This window comes from Thalia democratica, unplaced genomic scaffold, assembly GCF_965202585.1.
Source record: "Thalia democratica unplaced genomic scaffold, ktThaDemo2.hap1.1 HAP1_SCAFFOLD_300, whole genome shotgun sequence".
Taxonomy (NCBI): Eukaryota; Metazoa; Chordata; class Thaliacea; order Salpida; family Salpidae; genus Thalia; species Thalia democratica.
In genome coordinates this window covers 2,733-21,032 of record NW_028139396.1, presented here as the reverse complement: position 1 = coordinate 21,032, position 18,300 = coordinate 2,733, and the positions used below count along the sequence as shown (strand labels likewise).

The following is an 18,300-nucleotide window of genomic DNA, read 5'->3' as shown; positions in this document are numbered from 1 at the left end:
CTATAGGCAATGAATTGGATAAATTTCAAAAACGGTTAGTTAAGTCTTTGTTTATTATTATTTTACAGTTAAGCATAGCAAATTTTGTTTTATTTTAAGTTATCTTAGATGTTTAAAATTATGTTTAGCTAAAGTTTCAATAGCTTAGTTTAAATCATTAGCTAACAATTAAAATTGTTAAATAGTTTAAACTAAAAAGTTGTTTGTAACAATAAAAAAAACTTAAAGTTGTTTAACATTCACCAAAAAAATTGGTGTTTTTATTCTCATAATCATATCTTGATGCTTTTTGAAATGTTAAATGAGCCTTTTTTTTTTTTACTTTAATTTAAAAAGTGTATTGCTGTGTATTTATTTTTAAACAAGCAAAATTTTTGTTATAAAAAATAAGTTTGTTTGATAAGTAATAGCTAATTTATATCTGGTCATGGCATTGTTATACTGTAACTTCACTTGAACTTACATGAATCAAACATTTGAGCTGTACTTTTCTAAATTGTTATCTCTATTATATTACATCTATATTATGTTATTTATAATGTTAAAAGCAATATAGTGTTAGTAAAATAAACAGTTGTGGTTTTAAGTTTTGATTAACTTTTGACTAATGATTTTGATTAAATTTTGACTGTATGTATGTTTTAATTGCTTAAGTGATATTTTTTTGATACAATTTTGTTTAAAGTCAAAATTTTTTTTATGTTGTGACTTTTGGTCAACAGCTTTTGTTTTAATCAAATGATAAAGCTAACTTTAAAAAGTGTTTTGAAACATTTATGATATTTGCTTTATGTTGGAAAGAATTGTTATTTTTAATGAGTGGTTGACTTCAGCCAGTGAACAAGTCTATGTTGCACAAAAATGTCAACAATTCGGATCAGTTGCAGAAGAAACTGATGGCAAAGCAGAAAGAATATTTTCCAAGTTGCTTTCATAAAAAAATAATCAGATTAGTGGTCATCACACTATTTTGTATGTTTTATTTGTTGTTGATGTTATTATTTTGAAATATTTACTAACTATAGACTAGTTTTATAGTTCTATATACAAATATCGTATCATTTGAGTATACAAATTTGCCAAGCAATTAATTTCTTTAATTCAATATAATGATGTTTTAAAAAAGATGCAACAGCTTTATTCTAAAAAAATAAGCCTAAAATATAAATCACCAAACGATTATTTTTGAATACCAAATTTTTGAATATTTTTTATATATCTAACTTGTTTTTATTAATTATTTAAGAAATGTTTATGAAAATTTGAGGTTTCTAGCTTAAAAATTATGAAATTATTTTTTTTGTTTGAGCATTTTATAAATTGAAATAAAACTTAATAATTTCAGTCCATATCAGAAACTTTATACAAAAATAGTTACAACTCAAAGGTTCTAGCATTTTTACGTTGTTTACTTTTAACTTTTAAGGTTACAATAAAAGTTCTCAACTATATAAAATCTTAATAAAGATCGATGAAGAATAGTGGAAATGACACTTTGTGGAGTTCATCAAAACTTAACGGGCTCATTAGAAGAACAACAATGTCAGTAGGAAACAAAATTAAAAATATCGCCACCAACATTGCTAAAGACTTGAAATAATCCACGAAGGAGTCTATTGCTTATTACGCTAACGAGGTTCGTAAGTATTCAAATAGGTTGAAAGTTAATAAAGTGTGTTAAGTGTGTATTTAGTTATAAAACTGGTATTATTTTTAATTTTAATTTTGTTTGTTACGCCAATGAACTTATAAGAACATTTTTAAGCAAACATAATAATATAATCTAATAATAATATAATCTAATAAACGATATTATGGCGTCACAGGTAAGGGGATCGTTGAAAGACGAACAAATCGTCTCAAGATGTGTCATCAAGCAGAACAAGCCTGAGAAGTTCAGATAGTAGTAAGGGCAGCTTCTTTGATAACAAAAGTTTGTTTGAATATTTTCTATATAAATACAGAAATGTTTTCAGCATCAACCTAACCATTTCTTTTTTAAACTGAAAAAAATAACTTAACACATCGTTTTATTTTTTTTTCCTTATACGCATATCATCCAGGATGTTACCACAGCAACAAAACCCAACAATGATACCACAGCAGCAAGGGTCTGGACTAGTTCATCCCCAACAACAAGGATCTGGTATCCTACCCCAGCAAGGATCGGGGTTGCTAAGGCAACAGGGTTCCGGGTTGCTGCCTCCCAAGCAACAAGACTCCAGCTCCGATGAGGAACCGAATCCCGAGGAAGTCCGCAGGTTTGTTGATACCAATTGTAAATGTGCAGTTTCATAATAACTTAAATAGAGAAATTTTAGCAAGCGTATTTTGGTTAGAGTGTATTGAAGCGTAGTGGACAAATGAGACTTAATATAAAGAAAAAAATTAGAAAAGCTTTTCTAGTTCTTTTCAATTACATTCATTTTAACTGTATGAGTCATAACACAACTTTCTCTAATATTTCTATTATCTCAGTAACAAAAAAAACTTAGACCAAGTTAGTGTGTAGAAAAATAGAATATAAGTAATTGCATTTTAAATTACATTTACCTCAAACCATATTTAAATTATATATTTTTTCATTTCAATTACGTATTTATTAACATTTTCAATCATCTCAGTAACAGAAGAGCCTGTGAAATCTCCCGCAAAGGCCCCGGCCAAGCGCGGAAGACCGAAGAAGCAGCAAAAAATAGACGAAGACTCGGAGGACGAGGACCTGATCAACAAGTTCTTCAACAAATCGGATGATGCGGAGGAAGAGGAGAAGAAGGAAGAGTCTCCTGGCGAGGTGATCGCCAGGAAGATGGGTTTGAACGAGGAGGGAGACGAGAAAGAGGAAGATAAGAAGGAGGAGGAGAAAGAACCTCAACCCAAGATCGTTGATTTCATTAGTTTTGTTTTATTGTGTTTGGTTTTATTCACTAAAGTAGTTCATAGAACCGATATTGTTGATTTCGTTAGTTTGTTTTTATTGTGTTTAAACTGTATAAGATTAACAAACTTTAATTTTAAAAAATAAATATCTTATTGTTACTTCTATTTTTTAACCTCAACCAAAGATCGTTGATTTCGTTAGTTTTGTTGTGTGTTTTTTAATTAAGTTTTTGTGGTTTAAAAATAATTTAGTAATGTTTTTTTTTTATTTTGAATTCTACCCAAGTTTAACTTCGTTAGATAGTTTATTTCCGTACCAAGTTTTATATACTCTTTAAAATTAAAGTTTTAATAATTCACCAATCTTAAATCAGTTATGTATAGAATAATAAATTTAATATAGCTTACAATTAAACAAGTTTTAGTTTGTTAACAAAATACATATATTTATTTAGTTAAATTTAATAAATTATATAATTTGATAATATGTTTATAGTAAGAAGACACTGTTTAGAATTAAATAAATTTAATTCCTTCTGAAACGATTCAGTTTAACAATACTTTAATAACAATAAAAAGTTATTTCTACATCATCTTACAAAAAAATATATTAACAGGAAGAAGACACTGATGAGAGTGTTGACAATCAAACGAAATTGAAGAACCTCCTCAAACAGTGCACGATCGATGAAATAACAAGCATCGCTCTACCACAAGCTCTCAACAACATTACACTCGCTGATTTCTTCTTTCATAAGGTAAATAGTTAAATATAGGACAGTTTTATTAGATTTAACATTCATTGGCTAATACAACCGAAGTATTAGTTTTTGTGTATTTCAGCCTTAAATAAAAAGATAATATATTTTTAGTCTTATTGCTAAATTTAATACACATTTAACTTTAAAATAAATAGTTATTCTATCAAAAAAAACATCTAACACAATAAAAAGGGTCTCATTAAAAAGAATATACCACAATTTAAATTGCTCCCACAAACAGCTGTTAAGAATAGAAAACCAAGTAACAAAACTTGAATGAAATTTTTAAACAGAGCGGACAGATTGACAAGGAGAAAGTGTCGTTCGTGCAACTTTACAAGCAGCTCGAATCTCTTCACGGTTCGGTGAACAAGGAGTCGACGAGGTACAACACGCTGCAAAGGAGGGCGGTTAAAGTAGCGGGAGACAAGAGGAAGGAGAAAGTCACGTTGATGCCCGTCTACAATAAGAAGGTGAGTGGAAAAAACCTTCTACAAAAAAGAGTGTTTAATGATAGTTTTAATTTTTGCTAAAATAAGAAAGCAATATTAGGTGTAATTGAACCACTATTAATGTTTTTTATAAAATTGAAACAGCTGATTTTTTTATGGCTCTAGAAAAAAATCATATACTTTTTTATCTAAAAATTAATTTCTATCAAAATATTATCAGGATGTTGAACACCTAAAAGTATGGCAGTAAATACATTTTTAAAGAATTGATTAATTTTTTTATCAGGCCGCTGAATCATTGGGTGTCCACGGTTGCTCGGTGGATTCCCACGTCGGTTTCGTCCAATCACACGCCACCTGGCCCATGATGGTCGCCAACTCCTTCAAAATCCCCTCGACCAAGAAAACATCTAAACCGCTCAACAGGGTCAAGTTCCCAGATCTGTCTGAAAAATGTTTGTTTTGTTTATTTATTTGTAATAAAAATTAACTAAAATTTAAATATATTTATGTGCATTTAAATTATAATTGAAATGTATAGACTAATTAAAAATATATAAGTTTACATATTAAACACTCTGCGTTTAGAACTTTTGGTGAACTTTTAATTTTTGCTGATATAATTCTTATCTCTAATGTTGTTTGATACATTTTAAGTAAATATCCCTGCCTCAAACTCTCAAAAAATCACTTAACACTACATTTTTTAATGTATCTTCATTTTTACTAATCTTACTTTAAATTAAACAGCAAAACAAGCGGTAGCGTCGAAGCAGGCAAACTCGATCGCCATGGACTTCAAACCGAGACATGACATGTACAATACTGCCAGCTACCCGCAAAGCATGTACAACACCCACAAAAAATGGGCTTACTCAAGCAGGTAACATAAAAATTATTTACACTATTTATTTACAACACCCACAAAAAATGGGCTTATTCTAGCAGGTATCATAAATATTATTAACAATACCAATAATATATTAATATATTTCTTTTTTTCTGAAAGTTTTTTTTAATATTATTGTATAACTCATTATATTTTTGAAATATTTTGATAGAAATAAGAAAAACCTCAAAATTATCAAATGTCTGTAAACATTTACTTTTTTTGTGATGCTAAAGTATTTCTTTTTATATAGAAATAGAAACAACCCGTTCAGAAATAAGATGAGGGCAAACTTGGACGCTCAAAACAAAATTGAAAGAAAATCATCGAACAGTTTGGTTGAAGATGAACAGAACAACAATGATTTGCACAACAACTACAACAATATCAATGCTACTGGTTAGTTTTAATTGTTGAAGTAAAGATATCTGTTGTGTTCCTGTTCATTGAACTTTAATAAACCTTTTAAAACACAAATATGTTGTAAATTTTAAACTTTTTAACTTCATTTAATCAATTTACCTTGAAGAATTTTTTATGTATATAGTTCTAATTACTTATCCTTGTTTTTTTAACTTGTTGTTTACTTTTCAACATTAGTATAAATCTCAGGAAACTCATCCATGGTATCGAAGCAAATGCAGAACTCACAGGACCACCACCAGGAACAAGCAACCGCCCAGCAGGAACAGAACTCCGAGATGAAGATGAAGCAGGACGACGCGAAAGACCAGCCGCAAGGTGGCGCCGGCGGCAAGCAACTGGTTTCAATCGGCGACGGTCAGTACTTCGAGCTGCCCGAGGGTTACACGCTCATACAGACCGACGAGGGGTACATCATCGGACAACCCGGATCTACTTTTGTACAGGTTCGTAATTATACTTGAATTTAAGTAACATTAGTTTTTAATCTTAACTGGTGGTTTTGATTTACTCATTTGAATTATTGTGATTATTTTAACTTTATATTAAAACTAAACAATGATGTAAATCTTGTTACATTTTTTTTTCTCGTTTCCTAGTGAGTATTATATTGTTATCTAGTTTGTTTTTAATATTTAACAAGAAATTAAGTGTTATATTTCTTAACCATACTTTTATTTGCTTTTAAAATTTTTGTAATTTCTGATTTATTTCAAACTAATGAATGTTGATGTTTTGACTTTTACTTAAATATTGATAAATTTTTGTTTAACAAAACATTTAACGTATGACTTTGTATTTTGATTTAATAAAATGTTTATTTCTTATCGATGATGTATTTGTTTTATTTTTTAGGGTGAAGATGGAAATGTTTATATGACGAATCAAGCCGGAGAGGAAATACAACCAATTGCTATTACAAATAATTAAAAAAATTAAAAAAAAGTAAATTTAATTAGTAATAATAAGCAAAATACAACCAATTTCTATAACAAATAATTAAAAAAAAGTAAATTTAATTAGTAATAAATAAGCAAAATACAACCAATTGCTATAACAAATAATTGAAAAGTAATTTAATTAATAATAGAAATAAAAACATTGCTGTTACAAATAATTAAAAAAAAAGTAATTTAATTAATAATAGAAATAAAAAATTGCTATCACAAATAATTAAAAAGTATATTAATAAATATAAATAAATACAACCAATTGCTTTACAAATAATAAAAAAGTAAATTAATTTATAAAACAAACAATTAATTACTATTACAAATAACTAAAAAGTAAATTAATATATATATTAAAATTACAAGTAGTTTAAATACAAACAATTGCTATTACAAATAATTAAAAATAAGAAAATTATTTAATGGTAAATAAATAAAATAAGAACATTGCTATTACAAATAATAAAAAAGTAAATAAAATGTTTATTTAACACATAACTAAAAACTAAACTACTTTTAGTAAATACAACCAATTGCTCTACAAATAATTAAAAAAAGTAAATTATTTAATAACAGAAATAAATAAATTGCTATTACGAATAATTAAAAGTAAATTATTTACAAATAATTGCTGTTGCAAATTAAAAAAAGGAAATCAGTTTATTCAAAAACTACAAGTATTTTGATTACAATCCATTGGTATAAAAAAAAAATGTTATTATTAGTAGCTAAAAAGTAAATTTATAATAAATAATTTAAAAAATATATATAATGAATAAAGAAATTAATTTAGCTAATAATGATTATAAAAAGGTATTTTTTTGTTAAATTCAAATAAGTAAAATAGTTGTAATTAACAATTATAGTTTATTTTTAATTGTTTTTTAAACCAAAGTTTTTTTACTTGTACAATTTTATATTTACTATTTCCTATACTAAAATAAAAAGTGCATAATATAAATACAATCGTATTTTTACAGGAAATAAAGATTTGAAGTTTCATTACTGAAGGGATTTTTATTTTGTAAATAATTCAAGATAAATTGCATTTTCTCTTACTTTTATAAAATGTTTACAAACAGTCTCTACAAAATGTTTTTCTCCTTTTTAGTAAACTCACAGTAAATCTAACTTATTTACTTGGTTTATTATTTTTCAAACTATTTTTTTTTTCTTAAGTAATTTTCTACCGATTGTGTTTTTCTGATGTATTTAAGAAGTTTATTTTATTTAATGTAAGTAAAAATTTTTCGAATGTATAGTATAGTTTTAGAAGATTTTTTAACAGGTGTGTTTTACAATATTAGTTGCGTTCGATTTTTTATTAAACTTGACTGAAGTTATGTGTTTATTTATTATTATAAATACTATAAAGTTGTTTTATTGGAATTTATTTAAACTATTTATTGTTATTAATACCTATATGAGTGTATATTTAGCCAATACTTAGAACTTTCAATACAAGAAAATTTTAATTACTTCTTAATATTATTTTAATATTTTATGGTGGTTTTTTAACTTGAATCAATATAAATGTGTAAATGATTAAAAGTGAAAGATAAGTTATTAAATAAAATGCATGTATTTATAGCAGATAATTGATATAAGATTTATATACAGTTATGAGATATATAATGCAGCTTGATTTAAATTCAAATGAAACCTTAAGTAAAACAGACATTATAGTTTATTAGGTTCAAGCTCTTAACAACTATAAAGAATATTTTAAGTTATAAAGTTAAAATTTTACAAAGTAGTCACTGAAAATCAAAAATAAAATTCACCGTTTAATAAGATTTTTAGGAAATCCGTTACACGATTAAATTTACACAAAACCATTTTAATTTTCAATAAAAGTAAATAAAGACTATTTAAGTAATTATAGGTAATCTAAAAAGTTCTTAGAACTACTCTTAATATTTTTGGTAAAGCATAGTTGCAAAAACCTGGAATTTTGAACAGTTTCTACGTGTATAATTACAAGACTTCGAGTTGAAGACAAATATATCATATTCAAAAATAAAATTATCTATTGAAATTCTATCCATTATAAAACTTATTTTAAGAAGCATTAGTTTATCTTTAGTATGTTTATACTACTAACGACAGTTTTTTACCTTAAACTTAGTTTTATAATAAAAATGAACAAAAAACTTTTAGCTACCCCTAAATATGCAACTAATACAAAAAATAGTGACAAGTTTTTCTATATTTAGCTTTTTATAAAAACTGATTTAAAGTCTTTCAAATGTTATTGATAAAAGTGTAGTTTATAGTCATGAATAGTCTGTTTTGTTAAGCCTTATAGTTTTTTTTTTAATTTTTTTTTTGATTTCCCTTAGTTTGCATGTTATTTAAACTCTTAAATAGTTATTTTATAAATAATGTTAATATCTTTTACGATTTGGCCCAAAATCAAAATGATGTATATTACACTATCATTTGCCTTGGCCATTTCCTAGATAAAAAATTGATAAAAGGAAAAAAACGATTAATAAGAATGTAAATTACAACAAATTTAATTAAACTATAATAATTTAATTAAATTTGTTGTAATTCACATTTTTATTAATCGTTTTTTTCCTTTTATTAATATTTTATCTAGGAAATTATTTTTTTTCTTTTAAATAAGGCTCACTCAGGTTAGCCTTGTACACACGGACTAGTTTATGATCTTTCAGAGAGTGGAATCCTAGTTAATTCAAATGTTAGAGGCTCAAATTATAAATTAAAGAAAAATTGGTTCGGCTTCTGCTTTAGAAAAAGCAACTCTTCGAAACTCTTTCAGTTAAAAATTAAAACATATTGCAAAGAATATTTACTTGTTTATGTACTTTTCTTTTCTTACATAAATGAATACTTTATTTGGTCATAAGACTTTTAATTCTCAGTTCTTTATAAATACTAAAAAACTGATTCTTTGTATTTTTATGAAAAAAATATCTTTGTAAAGGCTAAAACCAGAAAATTCGATCATTTTTTTAACGCAGTTTTTTTTTCACTGCTTTTTATCAAGCCTAGTGCCAAACATTAACATAGTACTATGGAGCTGAAATTATTAAGTGCATAGTAGGTAAGGTATTTTTTTTCAAATGCAGTGCTTCTTATATGAAGGTAAAAAACCTGAAATTGCCTAGAATTTAACAATTAAGGTAAATAACATGAAATTAAAAAAACTTTGGAAAAAACGTGGATCTTTCAACAAAAAATGCTAAAAAACTTCAAATTCAAGACACTTGCTACCTGTAAAATAGAAAAACTTAAATTTTATACCAAAAATCTAGTTATATACAATATTTATTTTTTAGTATAATTTAGATGTTATTATTTTAGAACATTTAAATATATAGAACACACCCAAAGAAAAATCATAGTGTCTTATCAATATTTGTATCCAATTCAAGACTTTCATTTTAGCAATATACTAAAAATAAACTAATTAACACTTTTTTTTTTCATTTTTTAAACTTTTAAATTAAACCTGGCCATAAAAAACTAAAAGCTTGTATTATAAAACAATTTTTAGCTTCTAATAATGGAAATAAAATTCACTAAATTAAACTTAAGGTCTTATTCTTATTGATTTACTACATGTTTACTTAAAATCGGTTAAACAATGTTGGCTTTAATTTCTTTTGTTAAAATAGTAAAATTAATGTGCTAAATAAAATTGATAAAAAGATTAAAATAAATTTAAAATTTCATTATTAATTTCTACAGGAAAAAAAAATTAACAGATACTATTTAAAAACCAATAAAGTTAATTACATTATTTTATACCAAACTTTAAAAAGTCATTGTTATGAAAAAAAAAAATCAACTTAAATTAATTTATTAAACCTCAAGTTTATAAACTTGCATATGGTTTTTTATAATTTTTTTGATTATATGTTGAAAGGACAATGAAGCAAAACTTTCTTTTTAATAAAATGTATGTCATAATTGTATTTTTAGTTCTTTTTAAAGTTTTCAACCTGTGTTTATATGTTAAGCGTTTTTTATGTATAAGCATATTTTCAAAAATTGTCATTTTATAGAAATATAGCAAGTAGTATAAATTTCTTAAAATAAACTGTACTATTAATAATTGGTTCGCGACATAAAGAAGTTCCAAAATATCTACTGCAGTTTCAATTCTTCAAGTTATTTTGAAGTTTGAATTAATATTTCGTTTTCATTGACATTTTACTTTCATAGAAAATACTGTTTTGAAAACGGTTTAATTTAGTAAGTCTAAAATATCTATGTGTAACTTGTAATCTAAATTAATAGTTTATTTATTTTGTTACTTTTTACAGCTTCTATATCTTTTTTTTACAAAGTGACTCTAAAGTCAATACCGTCTTGTGTGTTACTACAATAACTTTTCTAATACTAATAACATGTTTATAATTTGTTGAATAACGGATTATATACATACTAGCTCGTAGAGCTAGTACTAGACTTGACCCTATCAACGAAAAAAAACCATTATTATGCACATAGGATAATGAGCTTATTAGAATAGCTGTACTTGTTAGAAACATACTGATCAATTGTTTGTTAAACACTTCTTTTATATAGTAGAAACAAAAAAACTTGTATATTATCTTGCTATTATTTAGTTATTTAAAATTATATACAATTAATTCTCACTATTTCATTAACTAAGTACTGCATTTCAATTTAGTGGCGTTTTGAAAATGACGCGTATGTAGATATTTTAACAGTATTTATTTAGTTTAGAACTGTTTAGATTGATTTATATAAATAAACAAACTTTAACTAAAATTTGAAAATTAAAATAAAAATATGAAGCAATTTTTATTTCTTGAAAAAAAAGTTTCTTTAATGACAAACTTTCATTTTCTTAAACTTACACTTAGATGTATTGGAACTCGTATTCTTGTCTTTTGTAAGATCAAAATTTAATGACAACAAACTTTAAGCTTGTCTCACGATTTATAATAATCTAAGCTTTACAATATTTTTTATCTTGTTTGTATACGTGTTGATAAAATAAACTATTGCTTTTTTACTTGATACATAAAAAAAATCCTTATGAATTTATTCATCAAAGCCGGTACGCAATGATGTTCACGCACCGTATATTGAACCTGTATATTTGGTATTCAAAAATAAAAAAAAAGGTTTAATTTTCAAGTACTACATAAACATAGTTGAATAAAAACAAACTAAGCAAAAAAATAAAGAATAAGGACAGTGCGTTTTTTTTTTTACTTCTTTTCTATTTTTAAGAGGCACGTAAGCGCCAGTGTCACTCCCGCGCCTCCGGTTCACACCAAAGTTTTATTACTTAACACCCTTTCTATAGTTTTATGAAAAATAATACAGAGCCAAAAACTTAAATCTTTTTTACAAAGTTACAACTTTGATAAATGACGAATTGTTTTTAATTAACAATTAACCAATATAGTTAAATAAAAGCAGTTGTCTTTCTAGTACGTATGTCAATTCTAACGTATTTATGTTTTGATGATTTCAAAAAACGTTATTTTATTTTAACTTGAATATAAAATATATAGGATTAATAGATTTATCAACAATTAAACGAAACTAAAAACACTTGTTTTTAAATTCTTTCCAGTAGTTTACAAACAGAAAAAAAGTATTAGCTTATAGAATTATTTACTGTTTTATTATTAAATTTCAATGCAAGATATTTAAACTGTTTAAAGTTAATTACTGTGAATTTTTATCTTAAGTTAATGTTATAGCTATTTATGTATCAATAAATTGAAATGATCAATGTTTTTTATTGTTTCCCATGTTAGAAGTTAAAAATTGCCACCGTATGAAATAGATGATATTAGTTAAAATTAATTTTACAATAAACTGGATTGTGTAGTACACATAAGCTTTTATACCTCAATGGTTTAGTTTTATGAAATTTACTACATACATGGTTTAAGTTGTTATTTTCTTTTGAAATATAAGGACATAATATAATTTAAAACCACAACTTTTTCATCAAAGCAAAAGTTTGAATTTTGTTTGCAAGTAAGTAGCGTTATTTGTTTAAACCGGTGGTCTAAAAACTAAAAAGCATTTTAAACTCTGTATAAGAGCTTTTTTTGTTGACATTTTAAACCTATAATCAAACAACGGGTTCTTGAACAAAAAAATAAAGTTGATTTTTCAGTAAAACATTAAATTTAATTTTATATTTAGTAAAACGCTATATTTAAAGTTATATTAATTAAAAATTTACCTATATAACAAAAATATTTAAAACAACATTGATGATAAAAACAATAATGGTTTATGTATATAAAATCTAGTCTCCGAAAAAAAATGGATATTGAACGATACTTTAGACTTAAAATTATATTTTAATAACAATTAATAAAATGTGTGACTTAAAATAAAAGTATTTTATGTAGATATATGTCGATTGGGTTTTATTACTCTGTATTTATTACTATACGTGCTTTACTTTTTTTTCGGTTTTGTTATTACTTTTATAATCTATAAGGTTTTCAAAAAGTTATGTTACATTTAAATCTCTTTATAGTAAAATGTATGTTAAATTGTGTGAAATTAAGTTGTAAGTAATAACGTCCATAAAACACAAGTATATGTTGATATACAGAGTTGTGTTTGTAGGTTAAATTTTGCAAAAATATGTCAAAAGGCTTAAATTAAAAATTTTTTTTAGAAAAATTTAAATTAAATACACTTTAACATCAGCAATACGCCTTTTGTTCATATTATCTCAACACTTTCTTAAATACTGAAAAATGTTGTGAATTTGCTTCTTAAACTGAAAGCTAGGAAGTAAAGAAAAAAGTCACAAAAATGATAAAAATCTTACTTGATAACAACACTCTAAAGAAAATGAGTTTTGAATGTTTAAAAAAAAAGTTCAAACACAAACATATGCACACTTTTATTGTTATGGCATTAGGGTTAAAACTATTAAAAATGAACATAACTCTTATTTTTCATTCATACTAACTTATTTTTTAAAGAGAAATCGATCTAATATATCATTTTTGCAAAGTTAGGTGCTAAGTATCAATCTTGTGCAGATGTTAATAAATTTGTTCAGTGTTTGTCTCAGTGTGTAGTTAATTTTGTTTAACTAAAATACTTAATTAAGTTTTCAAACCTTGCTAGTTATATACGATTAATTTATTTCAAAATATAATAAAAATATTATAAACTTAAGAAAAGCTTCAGAATCAATATACTAGAATAAGGTAAATATTAAAACCCTTTCAAACAGAAAGATTAGTAAAATAAGGCTGCAAATGCATCGAAGTAATTTCATTAAGTGTATACAAATAATTTTGTTTTATAAAACGTCTTAAAACTTTTAACTAAATCTAAGATTTTTTAAAATTTTAGGTTAAAAAAATATCAGCTATGGTAAAAGCTGCTTTGAGGATTTTTTATGTTTCAGTAGAATATAGTATATAAATGATGAGAACAGTGGGTAAATTTTGAACTTTTTTCTATTAACAAAAAATATCATAATTTTTTTTTCCAGATCTCTTAAAATTTACAACGTAATATTTAAAAAATTTCTATACTGATTTTGTAATTATAATTAATACTCTAACTATTTCACATTGGTTTTTTGTGTAGATTTTTTTTCAACTATTCAAATTTTAAACAATTTTTATCTATGAAGTATTTTTATACTTGCTATAAAAAATTCTAATTTTGATTTACAATTTAAGTTAAAGTTAGTTTTTTAGGCCTAAAAATTACTATTAAATTTTTTTTAATCAACAAACTTAGAGAACAGTTAAACTATATCATTATGAAAATTATGTATATTTCACTTTAATTAATTATGGTTTCTACTTACCTTTTATAGTACTTTAATTTATAAAACAGTACGGTTTCTTAATTAAGTAATTAAGTTGGCTATTTTAATATGTTAATTAAAGCTAAGTGTTCAGTCCCTGATGCACTAATGTTAAGTCGGTTGTTAGAAACCATTTTTGAAGTTAATAAAAACCATTTTAGTTTTGTACATTCACTTGCTTAACTTAGTATGTAAAATGTATGTACACTGTAAAGTGCAGATTTTTAGTTATATGTTTTCAATTTTTAGTTGATTGAATTTAGATTATACTAAATGTTCATAAGAAAAAAATCAAAGCTGCAATATATATTACAATTAGTTACTTTGAAATTTTTATTTAAAAGTTATATAGTCTAAGACTAAGTATTTTAATTTTTTACCAAGTTAGTTACTTATATTATTACTCCAAGTTTACTAAAATAAGTTTAGTATTTTTGTTCTTTAAATTGTTTTATATAACTTAAACTGATATTAAACCTTTATTTTATATGATATTTCTTAGGTTTTCAATATTAAATCTAACATAAAAATAAATAGAATAGAAATAAAAAATTAGTGCTGCAGTTATTTTTGATAGAAAAGTTTTTATTTACATCGCCCATTCACTATAAATGCTTATACCAACAATTTTTATTATTTTTATTTTAATTCTCAATTTGATATGTTGGTATTTTTATGGATTACAAATGTTTTTGTAAAATATATTATTTTTAAAATTTTGGATAGGAAACTGTGGAATAGATACTTATTAGGGTGAATAAAAATAAAGTTAATGTAATAATAAAGATGATGAAAAAGTCCTTAAAGTTAAACAAATGCTCATTGCAAATTCTGTAATATCTAATACAATTTATTTTGTATTTAGAAAGTTGTTTATAAAATTGCTGCTTAAACTTTTGGTAAGTTCTTAAAAAGTCTCTAGTGAATTAGCATCCTAGCATTAAATACAAATGCATTATCTTTAAAATGTATTATATTCTATGCATAGTTTAATTTAGTCTTTTAAAACATATGACACATTGTTTTTGCACAGTCTAAATTAAATGTTTTTTATTGCTATGGAATAATATTTCCTGTATAAGAAAATAACAAAAAAATTTAGAAATAATATGTAGTTATAACATCATAAATCAATTATTTTTTACATATAGCTGCAACTATAGTACACAAATAAATAACTACAGTATTACCAATCAAATTAAATTTCAAATTTTTATTTATTTATATTTGTTTCCAGGTTTTATTTTTGTCTTTTGATTTGGCAACATATAAAATATTTAAAGTTCTAGACTACATGCAAAACAAATATAACAACAAAGTTTGTAGGTGTTAAAGCAATTTACCACAGTTGCCAATTTAGTAACTTAAGCAACTTAAGATAGTTAAAAGTTAATATAAACACAATGACTTGGAACAACTTAGGATAACTGTGGCTAATTAGAAGGCTCCAAAAAAAAAAAGTGGAATCCTGGAAAAGCCTAGTAACTTAAGCAACTTAAGATAGTTAAAAGTTAATATAAACACAATGACTTGGAACAACTTAGGATAACTGTGGCTAATTAGAAGGCTCCAAAAAAAAAAAAGTGGAATCCTGGAAAAGTCTAGTATATCATAATTTAGGCCAAAACTCTTGTAAAACCTAGAAATAATCTGAATGAAATCATTAGTTATCAATCAATAAAAGTCTAATTTAAATGAATTATGGTACTCAATTTTTCTTTTTTTTAAAATTTATTTAGTCTTAGAATAAATGAAGAAAAAGTTTACAACAACTAGTGCCACAGTTATGTATAATAAAAATATACTCTGAAGTAGCTCTTTTGAAAAATAATCATCTCTATTTGTTTAGGTTTTGAGATAAATTACTAAAACTAATATTATAAATAATGTTTGACTTTAACAATTACTTAAAAATATAGTGCAATAGACATGATTGCCACTTTACCTGGAAAAACCTGGAATTTGACAATTTAGGCTAAAAAACCTGGAATTTTGATCAAAAAAAACTAGAAAACTCTGGAATTTTTAATAATTTTAACATTTTCAGTTGTAAAATTTTGATTTGACACAAAAATCTATCACATAATTAAGATTTTTTGTCATCATCTAAGATTTTTTATTAAAACCACATTTAAAGTAACTTTACAGTATCTTTTCAATGTTTTTATACTATTTAACACAGTTTCTTAAATAGAAATTAACTTAAAACTAATAAGAGACTCAAAAATGTGATGTGTACTTTTAAAAACCTGGAAGAAATTTGGAAAACCTGAAAAAAAATTTGAACAAACCAGTGGCAATCCTGAATAGATTGATTATGAAGATTTTAAAAAAGGTCAACTAATTTTACATAGTAGAGTACAATACAGCAATTTCTGATTACTTGGTTCGTTTAATACTTTTTGATTGAAACAGTGTTTTAAACTAAGTTAGAATATAAAATTCTGTTAATGCATGTTTGCTGTAGGTAAATTAAAATTCATTTTTAAATTTTGGGAAAGGAAAGTGTAATTAATAGGTAAATGTATTTAAGGTGAAAAGGTTAATTTTAAATTAGTTTATTCCAAGCTACACTTTTAGACTAAAAAACCTCAATTTTTAGTTGTAATTTGTAATTATTACCCTAACAAATAGTTTTAACTAGTGATCTACCATATCAAACATTCGAACTTGGATTCGGATTAGGCCGAATCCTAATTTCAAAATAAGATTAGGACTTGGCAGAATCCGAAATTTTGCACTCTGTAGTCAACTTAAAATGTTTTGAATTTTACTTAATTGTTGTCAAAAGTTAGATGAAATGTAAAATTAGTTAATGATTTCACGCTTGGGTAGATAAAAAAATGGGCTTTCTAACTTATAAAAACATAATAAATTTTGATTTAGAGTCTTGCACATAGTATAAAAGCTATGAAACATTATTTTTGTTAGACTCACAAAAAAAATTAAGTAAACAGTTAAGGCGTTTAATTTCTGCTTTTTGAATAAACGCTCTTATTTTTTTATCATTTGTTTAGTTTTTTTATGGTTGTTCGTTGTTATGAACTGCTGTAGTATTATAAACAAAGAATATAAATGCAACTTAAATATGTAACATTAGAGCAGATGTTTGAATACTTTTATCTAAACATTTTTTGTTAACATTTTACTATTTATTTAGCTGAGAACTTTAACTAATAACATTTGAATTAAAACTTCAAAAATGTTAATATCTAATAATAATATCTAACTATAGTAGTTAATATAACAATGTTATAAAAGTTAAGAAATTTATATATTTATCAATAAGATATTTATTAATTTGCAATGAACTGCTGCAACTACTTTTATTGTTCATTGTTGAACTCTGATTAGTAAGAAAACATTCAGAGCTTGCTGCAGTCATGAGAAATAAAGCTTAAAATCAATGATGCAACATTTCACTAAATAACATTTGCCTAGTGATTTATAAAAGTTTTGAAAGCAGATTATATTTTTTGAGTAAGATGTTTTACAAAACTTTTGGATGGTTCTTTTGTATAAAAGAAACTTCACTCATATAATACTGCTTAATTTATAAAAAGTAGTCTAAAATAGTCTATAGTACTGACAGATAAAATTCACTGTTACATTATAAGTTAGTATAAAAGCAGTTTATTTTTATTATGTCCAAGTTAAGTAACACAAATACCAAACTGCCCGCAGAGAGTCCTAAGCATAAACGTGCTAGGAAGTCACCCAATCTGCAGGAAAAATATGGGTAAAAAAGTCAGGTTGACAATCTTCCTACAGACAGTCAGCAAGACCCAACTAAGATTTTGGATGTTTGTCCACCAAAATACAATGCTCTCAATTTTTTAACTTTTTTTTATTTATTTGGTATTTTTTTTTTTAGAGTAAAAGATTGTCATAAAAACAAAATCTTAAAACAATTAAAGTTGTATCATTCTCTTTACAGAGTCCTTGTAAAAGTCCTAAAAAAGGTATTTGTTTTACAGTTTAAATTATAAAAATCCTAAAACTCTGGAACTTTACAATTTAGACTAAAACCCTTGAAAAATCTTAAATTTTTGAAATAAAAAAAAACCTGGATTTTTGAACAAAAATCACTAAAAACCTAGAATTTAACAGCTTTTAGATGTTTAGTACT

General features: G+C 24.8%; 1 protein-coding gene across 1 annotated transcript; it reads left to right on the top strand.

The window, feature by feature from the left end:
- Positions 1-1,814: 1,814 nt before the first annotated feature.
- On the top strand, positions 1,815-6,335 carry LOC145846170 (uncharacterized). The gene is made up of 11 exons (XM_082953086.1): positions 1,815-1,894; positions 2,064-2,261; positions 2,496-2,500; positions 2,625-2,884; positions 3,498-3,638; positions 3,935-4,114; positions 4,380-4,548; positions 4,844-4,976; positions 5,236-5,381; positions 5,595-5,851; positions 6,261-6,335. The coding sequence occupies exons 1-11, from the start codon at positions 1,815-1,817 to the stop codon at positions 6,333-6,335; spliced, it is 1,644 nt and encodes a 547-aa protein (XP_082809212.1).
- The last annotated feature ends 11,965 nt before the right edge of the window (positions 6,336-18,300 follow it).